We start from the raw sequence: 15,230 nt of genomic DNA on the forward strand, positions 1-15,230 counted from the left end.
CACCAAGATTTGCATGCTAAAATCGCCACAGAGTGTCTATCCAGATAATAAAAAGGCACCCGCAAAATACAATTCAAGGAACTAATAGTTACACGTCATTTGCGACGTACATGATCATGAGAAAAGTCATTATAGCCAATCATTTCACTTCCTCTGTGAGAACCATGAGCATGGGCTGACTTTGCTTTGCTGTTCCACAGCCGAAGCCTGCCAGCAGCCTACCAAAGTTTGCACCGTGTCCATTACAATGTAGAAAAACACAATAGTTATCCATATTACTGGAGCTTCATTTTATTCTATTTTTATGGCAGATTCACGGCCACAATTTATGGAAGATGCCAAAACTTTGACATTAACAAGCATTGATATAGGGAAAACTATCTTTTTATGACAAATCCAGCTTCAAAACCAGCCATAGGGCCAGATGGCTAAACATTTGAACAGGGTGTAGTAAAAGCAAAAAAGCAACAACAGATAACATTAGCGAGCTAGATAAGATTGTGTCACGTCCTGACCATAGAGAGCCTTTATTTTCTATGGTGGAGTAGGTCAGGGCGTGACTGGAGGGTTATTCTAGTTTATATTTTCTATGTGGGGTTCTAGGTTGTTTTTTCCATGTTAGGGTTTTGGTATGATTCCCATTTAGAGGCACTCGTATATCGTTGTCTCTAATTGGGGTCACACTAAAGTAGCATTTTTTCCACCTGTGGGTTATGGGATATTGTTTATGTTTTGAAGTAGTATTTTAGTCACGGTTCGTTGTTTGTTAGTTTATTGTTTAGTCTTTGCTAAAGTTTCACTTCTTTAATAAATTATGTGGAATTCAACGTACGCTGCGCCTTGGTCCGACATTCATTATAACGATCGTTACAGATTGGCATACTAGCTATACTGAGTTGGAACCTGAAAGTGCATCTCGAGGACAGGAAATTACGTTGAAATAGTGGCAGAGTAAAAAATAAAAAATACATTTAAAAAAATGTCAGTTTAAACATTAAGAAATGTTTTACATTTTTCACATCCCTAACAGTTAATTATATTTGGGTTTCAGATTTAACAACATTTCCCTAAACCTTAGTTAAACCTTTAATTCCCCCTTCCAGTGGGATCAAGATCATCTTAATTTTCAGCACCAAAACTATTCTAATCACAACTATAATATTTAGCCCAATCTTGATTGAAGGCCACGGCAATGGTTTTCCTGTTTGTTAAAAGTTGCCCGTCACCTGCAGTTATGGACTGCACTCTTAAATTAAAACCACACTTTCAATGGGGTTCAAGTCTAGAGACTGAGATGACCATTGCAAAATGTTGATTTTGAAAAACAGAAGAATATGCAGAAAAGTATGTCATACCTATGGTGAAATATGGTGGTGGATCTTTGATGTTATGGAGCTATGCTCCATGCTGCTTTGCATTATCCAGTTAAGTGTTACACATTGCAGGTGGAAGAGATCAGAGATCAAAGGGCCTAGATTCAATCCGTAGCACCAAAGATCCACGCTATTGTGCGATTTAAATTCGAAGGCAATGTTCCCACTGCATTCACCATAAACGGTGAAACACTGCATATGTCGGTTCAATAGAAAATGATCCAGTTATAAGGCAGATCTTCCACACTACAGATTGAATCTAACCCCTTATACCCGCAATGCTAAAAAAAATGTTTTCTATTCAACTGAGACATTTACTTTGTTCATATTCTTATATTTTATATTTAGCTTCTTATTATTATTGCTGCATTGTCAAGAAAGGAATCTGCAAGTAAGCATTTCGTTGGACAATGTGTTTCCCGTACATATGACTAATTCAATGCAGGAAAACTGAAATCAGTCTTACCTCATTTCTACCAGCATCTCACGTGTGCAATTAGAGGTGAAAAAAAACTCTAGATCAACTTTACTCCACACACAGAAACGCATAAAGCTCTCCCTCGCCCTCCATTTGGCAAATCTGACTATAACTTTATCTTATGGATTCTTGCTTACAAGCAAAAACTAAAGCAGGAAGAACCAGTGCAGAGCTCAATACGGAAATGGTCCAATGAAGCGGATGCCAAGCTACAGGACTGTTTTGCTAGCACAAACTGGAATTTGTTCCAGGATTCATCCGATGGCATTGAGGAGTGTAAGTTCTTAGACGACGTCATCCCCACAGTGACCATACGTAATTATCACAACCAGGAGCCATGGATTAGACAACATCCGCACTGAGCTAAAGGCTGCACTGAGGCTGCAACATCCGCACTGAGCTAAAGCTGCCGCTTTCAAGGAGCGGGTCACTAATTCGGACGCTTATAAGACATTCCCGCTACGCCCTCTGTTGAAATATCAAACAGGCAAAGCATCAATAAAGGACTAAGATCGAATCCTACAAATCTGACACTTGTCGGATGTGGCAAGGCTTTCAAACTATCATGCATTACAAAGGGAAACCAAGCCACAAACTGCCCAGTGATGCAAGCCTACCAGACAAGCAAAATGCCTTCTATGCTCACTTCGAGGCGAACAATACTGAATCATGCATAAGAGCATCAGCTGTGTGATCACACTCTGACCAGCAAGTGTGTGTCTTCACTGACATTTTCAACCTCTCCCCGACCCAGTCTGTAATACCTGCATGTTTCAAGTAGACCACCATAGTCTGTGTGCCCAAGAACACCAAGGTAACCTGCCTAAATTACTATTGCCCCGTAGCACTCATAGCTGTAGCCATGAAATGCTTTGAAAGGCTTGTCATGGCTCACATCAACACCATCATCCTAGACACCCTGGAGCCACTCCAATTCGCATACCGCCCCAACAGATCCACAGATGACGCACTCTCTATTGCACTCCACACTGCCCTTTCCCAGCTGGACAAAAAGGAACAGTATTTATTCTGAGAGGGTTTCATCAGGGAAGTATTTGTACTCCAATGTAGTAAAGAGGAAGGAGTGTCATTTTCAGGGTACAATGGTATACTTAGTTAGTCGTAGGCCTACATGTTATTCAAACTCTACCCCAAGAACTTTATACAATAACTGGACCCCACAGACTGATCCATCTGAAACTCTGTCTGAGCATCAAGGACCATTTTGTGTGTTGGGAGGTCAATAGGTTGCTAAACATGTGCTACAGCTGAGCTAATAATGTGTTACTGGACCCTGGTGTATTGTGAATGTACATGCTGAAAGCACTAGCATGTGCTATTGTAATTAAAACAAAATGTATATTAGGCTACATTGTATTGCTTTACAATTTTTGTCTTCTTCTTTACCAGAGCAGTACACATGATGGCTACAGGTTAAAAGCTAAATCATTATGGTCAACTGATCATCATACAGACAGATACAGTTGGGGTCAAATATATTGGCACCCTCGTACGATTCACTATTTATTTTTTAAATACATTGAAATTAAAAAAACTTGTGTTATTGTTTGATTTACAACTGCACATAAACTCCCAAAATGTAATAATAAAGACTGAAATTGCGATTTTTCACTAAATTATTCCAAATTCAAATGAATTTGGTTGGAGGCAAGTTATTCTCGTTCACTGTGTAATTTACTACGCTTTCATATCCAACACCAACTACTGGGACTCAACGACAAAAATGTATGGTGTGTCTATGCCTGCAAGTTGCTACAGTTTGTCTGATATTTGTCTCAAATATTTTTCTCTGCTGCCTTCTTGGTTGAACCAGGTCTCGCTTGAAAAATCAATTCTCTCTCAATGTGACGAACCTGGATAAGTAAAGGTTAAATCAATACAATCAGTGTTAACAGAACAATAGAAGCCAGGGGATTCAAACACAGCAAATGTATTGCTCAAAAAAGTATACACGTGAAAGAACAAATTGTACAAGTGGATTAAACAAATGTTTTTCCTGCATTGTAACAGTTGTAACAAATCCATGACCCACTTATCAGGGAATCTTTAAGATCCAATATGTATACTAACCTAAAAGGTGTTGGTTTTTCATTAAAATGCATTATTAATCAGGGTGGAATGATATTGATCTGCACAATCATAAATAGTTCAGATATCTGCAAGTGATTGAAAGTAGGCCTATTTTATCCAAGAAAGGTTGAATAAATGCCAGGTGCTTTCGCATCATGTGTGCAGTATTGGAACGAAACCATAATGTTTACAGAAAGGTAAACATTTGAAATTTTGCAACAATTGACATTCAAAAAATTTGCAAAAATGTTATTTGTGGTTTTTGTTTGAAGGTGAATATTCCTCTAGTAGTAGTGAGAGACCGCTATGGTGAGATATCATATGCATTCTTCGGTCTTTGCCTCCTGATTTAATGGGCTTGACCAATAAGCAAAAACATGTCTCTAAACCTCGGCAGCATATTCCAATCGGCACCCTATTCCCTACGTGTAGTGCACTTTGCATACTTCGCTGGTGCTACTGCCTGGCCACCATCTCCTTCACCCACAACCCTTCTTTCTCCCTCCCCCTGGGCCGTCCCAGTGCAGCCTGCCTCCTGTGGGGTCCAGTCCCAGCGCCACACATGAAGCATGTGGTCATAGAAGGAACAGCTGGCCATCAGGCAGGACACTGCAGGGCTGTCCACGGCAGGGTTAGGACAGGCAGGTGGGCCTGCCACAGAGCTAGTAGATGACAGGGATAAACTCTCAGGTATGTAACGTCCTGTGTCATCCTCCAAGGAGGTGTCGAAGCTGGCAGTGGGAGATTCATACTGAATCCTTAGGTGTCCTCCTGTACGGCTCTCTGTTTGGGACTGTCTTGACTCTGTGGTCTCCAGAGGGGAGCAGGGAAGAGGCTCCTCCAGGGAAAGCTGAGACCAGTCAGCCCCATAGGCCAGGGAATTGTGGAGGATATAGGAGGCTAGGACAGAACACGCTCCTCCGCTGCCCTCTAGAGGAAGAAGTAAATATTACAGGTTTGACAAAATGACAAGACATAACTTGGGTCTTATTCATGCTAACACAGGGTAGAAAAACTTTTACAATAAAAAAAATAAAACAAGTGTTTCTTATTGGACAAATTCAGGTAGGCTCCTCCCTGCTTCAGTTGTTTCCTTGTGAATACAACCCAGCTCTTCAACCAGACAGACATGGTAGTTGTGGCAAAGCGGCAAGTTTTCATGTGAGCAGCATCACGTCCCAGACAGTCAGACTCACCCAGAGCTTGCTGGCAGTGAAGGATGTGGAAGTCGTTGTGCATGCAGGCAGCCAACAGCAAGTGCTCATGGGTAGGATGCCACTTCAGTCTCCACACTCCGCCACCCAGAGCACTCTCACTGAGAGGCTGACGCATGTTCCTCTCGTCCCACAGGAGCACCTGCTCGTCATAGCTACAGGACAGGAGAGAGTTCACATGATTCACTGCAACTCAAATGGAACACTATTCCCTATATAGTGCACTACTTTTGTCCAGAGTCCAGATCATTCCCTATAGAGTGCACTACGTTTGAACAGGAGCCCTAAGGGCTCTGGTCAAAAGTAGTGCACTACATTGAGAACAGTGTGCCATTTCGGACGCAAGCACTATAGGGTTCGTATGGGCCTCAGGGTTCGATCCTTCACACATCTGGAAAGTAACATCAATTAGTATGTTGATAGAAAAAAAAAGATTACTCAGCTTTTCTCCCAGGAACACATAGTGAATATAAAGGGGAGCTTGATGAATACAAGGATTATAGTATATTATAATATCAGCCTGGCCATTTGAAAATAAAACCCCTGACTGAAGTAGTCAAAATCAATGTTGATTTACCTGCCTGTGGCTAGAATGCGCTCCCGGTGTGGGCTACTGTGTACACTGCATACACCCATCGAGTGCCTTCAAGAAACAGTATTGGTTACATGTTCATTTAAGACATGTTTCTGAGGCACCCACGGACTTGGCCATGGGAATGGCGAATGCATTTTGACTGCGTATTGTGTCAACATGCTCACCTCTTGCTGGTGAATGTGGGGGAAGAGGGACCCATCCTGAGATCCCATCCCTTAAGTTTGCAGTCATCCCCGCCTGCCAGGTGCATTCCATTCAGACAACACACACACACACACACACATACGTTTGGTCATGCTTAAATTATTCTACAAGCACGCAGACAACAATAAACATGAGGTCACCAACTGAACTTGCTATGGAAGATCAAAACATAGGACGCATGTCACAATACTTTTTAAAGAACATGAGGATCCCGTCTGCTCAAAAAGCATGACAACCCTGACCATTTTATTAAGGCAACATGTAAACATCATCATCACACAAGGAGGGGAATACATTAACACAGAACTTGACAGGAGGGTATTGAGCACTAAGCGGCCTGTATTAGCTGGATGTGTTTTCGAGAGGGAGTGTTACCGGAGTAGACAAGCTGAGTATCCCAGTATGAGAATGCTGAGATCCAGGCTTCAAAGTCGTGGGCCTTCCACTGTGATACAGCAGTGAGACTGTTCTCCCCCAGGGACAAGACGTTGACACAGCCTGCAGAGTCACTGGACACCACACGCACGTCACTACTGCAGAGGGGAAGAGGAGAGGATACGCCATGAATGGGTCTCAAATGGCACCCTATTCCCTATATCGTGCACTACTTTTAAACAGGGCCCACGGGGATGAAAACCCTAGGTAATCACAGAACTTAGTACTATATCCTAAGCAATTCTATTGCGCTGCTCTTTCTCTGACAATATTAAAATGACTTAAATGGATTATTAGGAATATGTATTCCTAAAATGATATTACTCCTGTCTGAACAGACAAAACCATTCAAAATACTACATCAGAGAGCCTAATTTAGCCACAGAGGATCAATAGCTTTATAAAAAAAAGTTGCTGTGGATTAAGATTAATCATAAGCACTTAAAGTCGGGAAGGCCAGAATTTGGGCAGCATGCACGCCAAATATAGAACAGCTCGTGGCATTGTGGCCATAGACATATAATCCAAAGAAGGGTTTTGAAAACCTCTAAGCCTGGCAATTTCACTGTTAAACTCATGGGTACACTAGCTATTGCTGCCAGTCCTGACTTGAATGGATTATACTACTATGGTTGGTTGCGGCTGTCAGTTGGCCTTTCGCAAATTTCAAGATATAATTGCGAGAAAAAGTTTGGAAAGCAAATGCCTACTGCTGAAAATAGAAGACTAATCTGTCTGTAGAAGCCCCCAAAAATAATTTGCAACAACTTTTTGAGCGATTCTGAGCGAACAACACTTTTTCTAAGTAGCTTATCTTGAAATAAGCTTTTGGCATGAGTGCATCGGCCATCACCGGTTAGTAGCCTAGGCTTCATCTTCATCATTCATTGCCACTGGAAAGTTATTTAGTAGCCTACTGCAACCTATAATATACACTGAGTGTAAAAAAGATTGAGTTGCACTCCCTCTGTCCTCAGAACAGCCTCAATTCGTCGGGGCATAGACTCTACAAGGTGTCAAAAGCGTTCCACAGGGGTGATGGTCCATGTTTTCCCACAGTTGTGACAAGTTGGCCAAATGTCCTTTGGGTGGTGGACCATTCTTGATATACACAGGAAACTGTTGAGCGTGATAAACCCAGCAGCTTTGCAGTTCTTGACACTCAAACCGGTGTGCTTGGCACCTACTACCATACCCCATTCAAAGGCACTTCAATCTTTTGACTTGCCCATTCACCCTCTGAATGACACACATACACAATCCATGTCTCAATTGTCTCAAGGTTTAAAAATAAAATAAAGGGGGATTAGAAATGATGCAAACAATTAAATTGATAGAACCTACAATCTGCAATATTAAAGTTGATCTACCCCCACAAAATAAAAATAAAATGCAAATAATGTATTTTTGTTCTGTTTTTTACCCCTTTTTCTCCTCAATTTCATAGTATCCAATTGGTAGTTACAGTCTTGTCTCATCGCTGCAACTCCTGTACGGAGAGGCAAAGGTCGAGAGCTGTGCGTTCCCCGAAACACGACCCAACCAAGCCGCACTGCTTCTTGACACAATACCCGCTTAACCCGGAAGCCAGCCACACCAATATGTTGGAGGAAACAACGTACACCTGGCGACCTTGTCAGCGTGCAACCACCCGGCCCACCACAGGAGGCGCTAGAGCGCGATGGGACAAGGATATCCCCGCCAGCCAGACCCTCCCCTAACCCGGACGACACTGAGCCAAATGGGTCTCCCGGTCGCGGCAATGCTCAAACCAGAATCACTAGTGGCACAGCTAGCACTGCAGTGCCTTAGACGACTGCGCCACTCGGGAGGCATAAATGATGTATTTTAACATGTAAATGACGTAGAATTGCATGAAATGGCCCACTTATTTCAAGGCCCTGCTAAAGCAAATCCCCATGTGTGGAAATCAAAAAAAAAAAAAAGCCTCTGTTCAACTGTATGCCACTACGGAAATGTGACTATAGATGTATGCAATGCTTTATAATTGAATCTTTATTTAACTAGGCAAGTCAGTTAAGAACAAATTCTTATTTACAATGATGGACCACACCGGCCAAACCTGGACGACGCTGGGCCAATTGTGAGCCGCCCTATGGGACTCCCAATCACAGCCGGTTGTGATACAGCCTGGATTTGAGTCAGGGTGTCTGTGGTGACGCCTCTAGCACTGAGATGCAGTGTCTTAGACAGCTGCACCACTCGGGAGCCCAAATAATGAACTTGAAACAGACAAACAAACTTACCACGGATATGCTTACATTTTTACATTTTACTGACTATTTGAACATTAGTTGTCCAATCTGTGGTCTTTAGTAACCTCCCATGCAGTGTTCAGTATATCCCAAATGAAGCCATTATCCTCACCTGTTACCTCTTCCAGTGGACCAGTCTAATGACAGAGCCAACTTATCACGTCCCAGTCCCAAACTGGTCACAGTCTGCAGAGCACACCGGCCTTCCTACTGGAGACACGTATCCATAAGAGCAGTGCCCAAAGCTAGGGTTGCACAATTACCTCGTTTTTCTGAAATCTTGTTTAGAGGATTACGGATGTTGTGCTTATTCCATCCTGATTCCAGTAATATTGCAAATCAGGATATCTGGACAAATAGGTAATTTGGGGAAGCTACTAGAATTGTGCAACCCTAACCCAAACACTCTTTAACATAACGGACATGGATATTCGACAGTGAATGAATCTGTATCTCACCTGACTCTCTATGAGTCTGTGCAGCTGTAGCTCCCCACTGGCTGTAGCCATGCCCAACAGAGGCTTCTCTGACACTGGCACATGACACCTGAGAATAGAGGTATAGCAACAAAGTAATCATCAAGGCCAGGTGGAGGATCTCCATTGAAATAGCTTTTTTTTGTTCCGGACAAGGTCTAATGTGTCAAGGAAACCAGCCCAAACTGAAAAGAAGCTTGTAGCGGTTTGCATCATCTTACCATTTTATATCTAATATAGCTGGTGTGTCAATCCGCTGCAGCTCACTGAGGGGCGGACACATAGGTCCTTGTTGACGAAACTTGAACAGGTACAGTCGGCCAATCCGAGTAGCCGCGTCCTCTGGTCCCTGATGATTGCACAATGAGAGAACTGTTACGCCACCTTATACACACACACCAGAGTCCCAACGTGTATGAGAAGTAACAACTTTCTGATATACAGTCAATGACATACATCATGGTGTATACAGTCATACACTACATGATGGACTACACCGGCCAAACCTGGACGACGCTGGGCCAATTCATTCCAAAGATCATGGAGTTGGGCCCCCTTTGCTGCTATAACATCCTGCACTCTTCTGGGAAGGCTTTCCAATAGATGTTGGAACATTGCTGCGAGGACTTGCTTCCATTCAGCCACAAGACCATTAGTGAGGTAGGGCACTGATGGCTAAGATTGGCTTAGATCGGGTTGCTTGTAGCTGGTTTGAAAATTATTTAAAAAGACAGAACACTGTGTGTACTTACTGATGGCGTTAACTCAGGATTTCTACTCGTAACAAAAGGTGTCCCACAAGGCTTGATTCTTGGTTCAGTTCTTTTCACAATTTATATTAACAGCATTGGTCTATTTGTACAAAACTGTAACTGTCATCTGTAAGTAGATGACACTGTTGTATACGCTACTGCCCCTACGGCACCTCAGGCTCTGTTGAGTCTTCAATCTGCTTTTACTACCTTGCAGAAAGCCTTGGTTGACCTGAAGTTGGTACTAAATGCTGGTAAAATCAAGTACATTTTACAAATCATGTAATGATGGAACTGATGATTTTTGCATAAGTACGTTAGATGGTGCCCCCATTGATCGTGTCCCCGCATAAAAATATCTGGGCATCTGGATTGACGAAAAGCATGCTGACGAGTTAGTCAAGAAATTAAGAATTAAGTTGGGCTTCTTCTATAGGAATAGGGCTTGCCTTTCATTAAAAATAGTAGAAAACAGACAATTCAGTCTACATTTATTCCTGTTGAAGTGTATGGCGATATTATATACATAAATGCAGATGCCGGTGTTTTGAAGCCCTTGGACACAATTTATTATAGCACACTTCGTTTTATAACATCTGACCGTTTTGATAATCACCACTGAATCTTTTAACATAAAGGTTGTTGGACCTCGCTAAAAACACGTCGTTCTGTTTTTGTTTATAAAGCCTTGCTCAAACTACCAATTTACTTAACATCATTGTTGAAATATAGAAACTTGGATTACAACACTAGATCACAGGGTTGGTTAATGACGGAGACTTCCCTTTCCTTTTCCTACTAGGCCCCTGTCATGTTGAATAATCTCCAAGTAATGCTTCATTTGGATGTTGTTGTCGTCACTGGGTCAGTTTAGGAGAAAGGGATCCTTATATTGATAAATGTGTTTTGTTTATTGTGTATATAATATTTGCTATTTAATTGTGTGTTTTAAGTTGTGTATAATTTTATTTTCCTGTATTGTTACCAGGGTACATTTGCAAATGAGACCTACAGTGGGGAGAACAAGTATTTGATGACCTGCAAAATCGGCAGTGTTTCCCACTTACAAAGCATGCAGAGGTCTGTAATTTTTTTCATAGGTACACTTCAACTGTGAGAGACGGAATCTAAAACAAAAATCCAGAAAATCACACTATGATTTTTAAGTAATTCATTTCCATTTTATTGCATGACATAAGTATTTGATACATCAGAAAAGCAGAACTTAATATTTGGTACAGAAACCTTTGTTTGCAATTACAGAGATCATACGTTTCCTGTAGTTCTTGACCAGGTTTGCACACACTGCAGCAGGGATTTTGGCCCACTCCTCCATACAGACCTTCTCCAGATCTTTCAGGTTTCGGGGCTGTCGCTGGGCAATACAGATTTTCAGCTCCTCCAAAGACTTTCTATTGGGTTCAGGTCTGGAGACTGGCTAGGCCACTCGAGGACCTTGAGATGCCTCTTACGGAGACACTCCTTAGTTGCCCTGGCTGTGTGTTTCAGGTCGTTGTCATGCTGGAAGACCCAGCCACGACCCATCTTCAATGCTCTTACTGAGGGAAGGAAGTTGTTGGCCAAGATCTCGCGATACATGGCCCCATCCATCCTCCCCTCAATACGATGCAGTCCTCCTGTCCCCTTTGCAGAAAATCATCCCCAAAGAATGTTGTTTCCACCTCCATGCTTCACGGTTGGGATGGTGTTCTTGGGGTTGTACTCATCCTTCTCCCTCCAAAACACGGCGAGTGGAGTTTAGACCAAAAATCTCTATTTTTGTCTCATCAGACCACATGACCTTCTCCCATTCCTCCTCTGGATCATCCAGATGGTCATTGGCAAACTTCAGACGGCCCTGGACATGCACTGGCTTGAGCAGGGGACCTTGCGTGCGCTGCAGAATTTTATTCCATGACGGCGTAGTGTGTTACTAATGGTTTTCTTTGAGACTGTGGTCCCAGCTCTCTTCAGGTCATTGACCAGGTCCTGCCATATAGTTCTGGGCTGATCCCTCACCTTCCTCATGATCATTGATGCCCCACGAGGTGAGATCTTGTATGGAGCCCCAGACCGAGGATGATTGACCCGTCAACTTGAACTTCTTCCATTTTCTAATAATTGCACCAACAGTTGTTGCCTTCTCACCAAGCTGCTTGCCTATTGTCCTGTAGGCCATCCCAGCCTTGTGCAGGTCTACAATTTAGCCTTGATGTCCTTTCACAGCTCTCTGGTCTTGGCCTTTGTGGAGAGGTTGGAGGCTGTTTGATTGAGTGTGTGGATAGGTGTCTTTTATACAGGTAACGAGTTCAAACAGGCGCAGTTAATACAGGTTGTGGAGAACAGGAGGGATTCTTAAAGAAAAACTAACAGGTCTGTGAGGGCCGGAATTCTTACTGGTTGGTAGGTGATCAAATACTTATGTCATGCAATAAATTGCAAATTAATTACTTAAAAATCATACAATGTGATTTTCTGGATTTTTGTTTTAGATTCCGTCTCTCACAGTTGAAGTGTACCTATGATAAAAATTACAGACCTCTACATGCTTTGTAAGTAGGAAAACCTGCCAAATCGGCAGTGTATCAAATACTTGTTCTCCCCACTGTAGGTCTCAATGTGTTTTTCCCTGGTTAAATGAAAAATTACCTGTTTGGGATAGGGGGCGTTCTTTTCACGTTCGGATAAAAAGCGAGCCCAAAGTAAACTACCTGCTACTCAGGCCCAGAAGCTAGGATATGCATATAATTGGTAGATTTGGATAGCAAACACTCTAAAGTTTCATAGACTGTTACAATTATATCTGTGAGTATAACAGAACATATTTGGCAGGCAAAATCCCGAGGACAAACCATCCAGGAATTATTTTTTTTAGTTGACTGTTTTCAATTGCTTTTCTATGGGAATCTTGATTTCTGGAGGCATCTGGTTGCAGTTCCTAGGGCTTCCTCTAGATGTCAACAGTCTTTAGAAATTGGTTGATATTTTTATTTTGAGTAATGAAGAAGTATGGCTGTACAGACTGAGTGTCGAGTCTAGCGTACTGTTGTGTTTGGGGCGCACGACCTGGCGCTCACTCCACTATTGAATATAGTTTATTCCATCTTAAATTTTATCGATTATTTACGTTTTAAAATACCTAAAGTTGGATTAGGAAAGTTGTTTGAAATGTTTGGACCAAGATTACAGGTCATTTATTAGATAATCTGTAGTCATTTTGGGCGAGTTGGAACCGGTGTTTTGCTGAATCAAACGCGCCAAATTAATGGACATTTTGGGGTTATAACGACGGAATTAATCGAACAAAAGGACAATTTGTGATGTTTATGGGACATATTGGAGTGCCAACAGAAGATCTTCAAAGGTAAGGCATGAATTTATATCGTTATTTGAGTTGTGTGTCACGCCTGGCAGGTTGAAATATGATTGTCATGTGTTTGTTTGATGGGGTCCTGGCCTCAGATAATCGCATGGTTTGCTTTTGCCGTAAAGCCTTTTTGAAATCTGACACGGTGGCTGGATTAACAATAAATTAAGCTGTATTTTGGTGTATTGCACTTGTGATTGGAATGAAAGTTAAATATTTCTAATTTATTTTGAATTTCGTGCTCTGCAATTTCACCGGATGTTGTCGAAACGTTCCGCTAGCGAAACCCCTAGCCGTAAGAGGTTTTAATAAATGTTGGGCGATTAGGCCTGGCTCGCAGTCGGCATTCCAATTCATCCCAAAGGTGTTTGATGAAGTTGAGGTCAGGGCTCTGTGCAGGCCAGTCAAGTTCTTCCACACCGATCTCGATAAACCATTTCTGTATGGACCTCACTTTGTGCACGGGGGGCATTGTAATGCTGAAACAGGAAAGGGCCTTCCCCAAACTACTAGTACAAAGTTCCAAGCACAGAACAGACTAGAATGTAATTGTAAGCTGTAGCGTTAAGATTTCCCTTTACTGGAACTAAGGGGCCTAGTCAAATTTTACAGTTGGCACTATGCATTCAGGCAGGTAGTGTTCTACTGGCATCCTTCAAACCCACATTTTGTCTGGCGGACTGCCAGATGGTGAAGCGTGATTCATCACTCCAGAGAACGCGTTCCCACTGCTCCAGAATCCAATGGTGTCAAGCTTTGCACCACTGCAGCCGACGCTTGGCATTGCGCATGGTGATCTTATGCTTATGTGTGCGACTGTCGGCTTCCCGACGAACAGTTATTGTGCTGACGTTGCTTTCAAAGGCAGTTTGGAACTCGGGAAGAGTGTGTTGCAACCAAGGATTTTTAAGTGCTCCACGCTTCAGCGGTCCATTCTGTGAGATTGTGTGACCAACCATTTCGGGGCTGAGCAGTTGTTGCTCCTAGACGTTTCTACGTCACAATAACAGCACTTACAGTTGACCGAGGCAGCTCTAGCCAGCCAGAAATTTGACAAACTGACTTGTTGGAATGGTGGCATCCTATGACGGTGCCACATTGAAAGTCACTGAGCTCTTCAGTAAGGCCATTCTACTGACTTTGTAAATGAAGATTGCATGGCTTTGTGCTCGATTTTATACACCTGTCAGCAATGGGTGTGGCTGAAATAGCTGAATCCACTCATTTCACGAAGAATCCACATACACTATATATACAAAAGTATCTTGGCTTTGATTGTCTGTTGGTCTAACGATAGTGTCTACAATCTTACCGCATCTGGCCCTTTCTGCAGTTGATATGTTCCACATGCCAGTATGTTGTGCCACTCTGGGATGGGGCACCACTCCACTGTGTCGGCACTCAGCTCTGTGTCGAACACCTGAAGACTGCGGGTCCTTGATTTCCAAGCCATCGCAATATGTTCTGCATATTACTGGACCAAAGTACCAGTCAAATATGCAAATATGGACAGTGTCAACAATTAGTATGCCAAGATAACACCATCAACAACATGAACACGGGTAACATAGGATTGGATCAAATATTAGTTAACTAGCTAACTATTTAACTGCTGGTTGATATACATGCAACATAAACAAGCTAGCCTCCAGCTAGCGCACATATTTAGCAAAACCAGCACTAACGTTACTGTTAGCAGGCTATAATGTACCTCCCTACTTCGCTAGCAACAGGCGCCTAGACTAACATTTAGCTAGCTACACAGTTCCAACTATAGTATTTCGATTGAATTACAACGCACATAATATCCCAATAAGCTATATTTGTTTGCAGATCAACATATATTCTGATAAAGAAATTAGAAACATACATGTGAAGCAGCTATTCGGCTGGCAAACACTTCCTGAATGACGCTGCCACGTCACCGACTGGGGGCCACATTCAGCATCGAAACGTTGCACAATGTTAC

At 42.5% G+C, this 15,230-nt stretch overlaps 1 protein-coding gene across 1 annotated transcript; it reads right to left on the reverse strand.

The window, feature by feature from the left end:
- Positions 1-3,786: 3,786 nt before the first annotated feature.
- On the reverse strand, positions 3,787-15,225 carry dph7 (diphthamide biosynthesis 7). Its single transcript, XM_064972630.1, has 10 exons — positions 15,132-15,225; positions 14,574-14,735; positions 9,364-9,491; positions 9,125-9,212; positions 8,779-8,873; positions 6,331-6,488; positions 5,916-5,988; positions 5,734-5,799; positions 5,139-5,311; positions 3,787-4,872 (listed from the first exon to the last, which is right to left on the reverse strand). The coding sequence occupies exons 2-10, from the start codon at positions 14,712-14,714 to the stop codon at positions 4,358-4,360; spliced, it is 1,437 nt and encodes a 478-aa protein (XP_064828702.1). The 5' UTR covers positions 14,715-14,735; positions 15,132-15,225; the 3' UTR covers positions 3,787-4,357.
- Positions 15,226-15,230: the final 5 nt, after the last annotated feature.

Source organism: Oncorhynchus masou, chromosome 1 (genome assembly GCF_036934945.1).
Source record: "Oncorhynchus masou masou isolate Uvic2021 chromosome 1, UVic_Omas_1.1, whole genome shotgun sequence".
Lineage (NCBI taxonomy): Eukaryota > Metazoa > Chordata > Actinopteri > Salmoniformes > Salmonidae > Oncorhynchus > Oncorhynchus masou.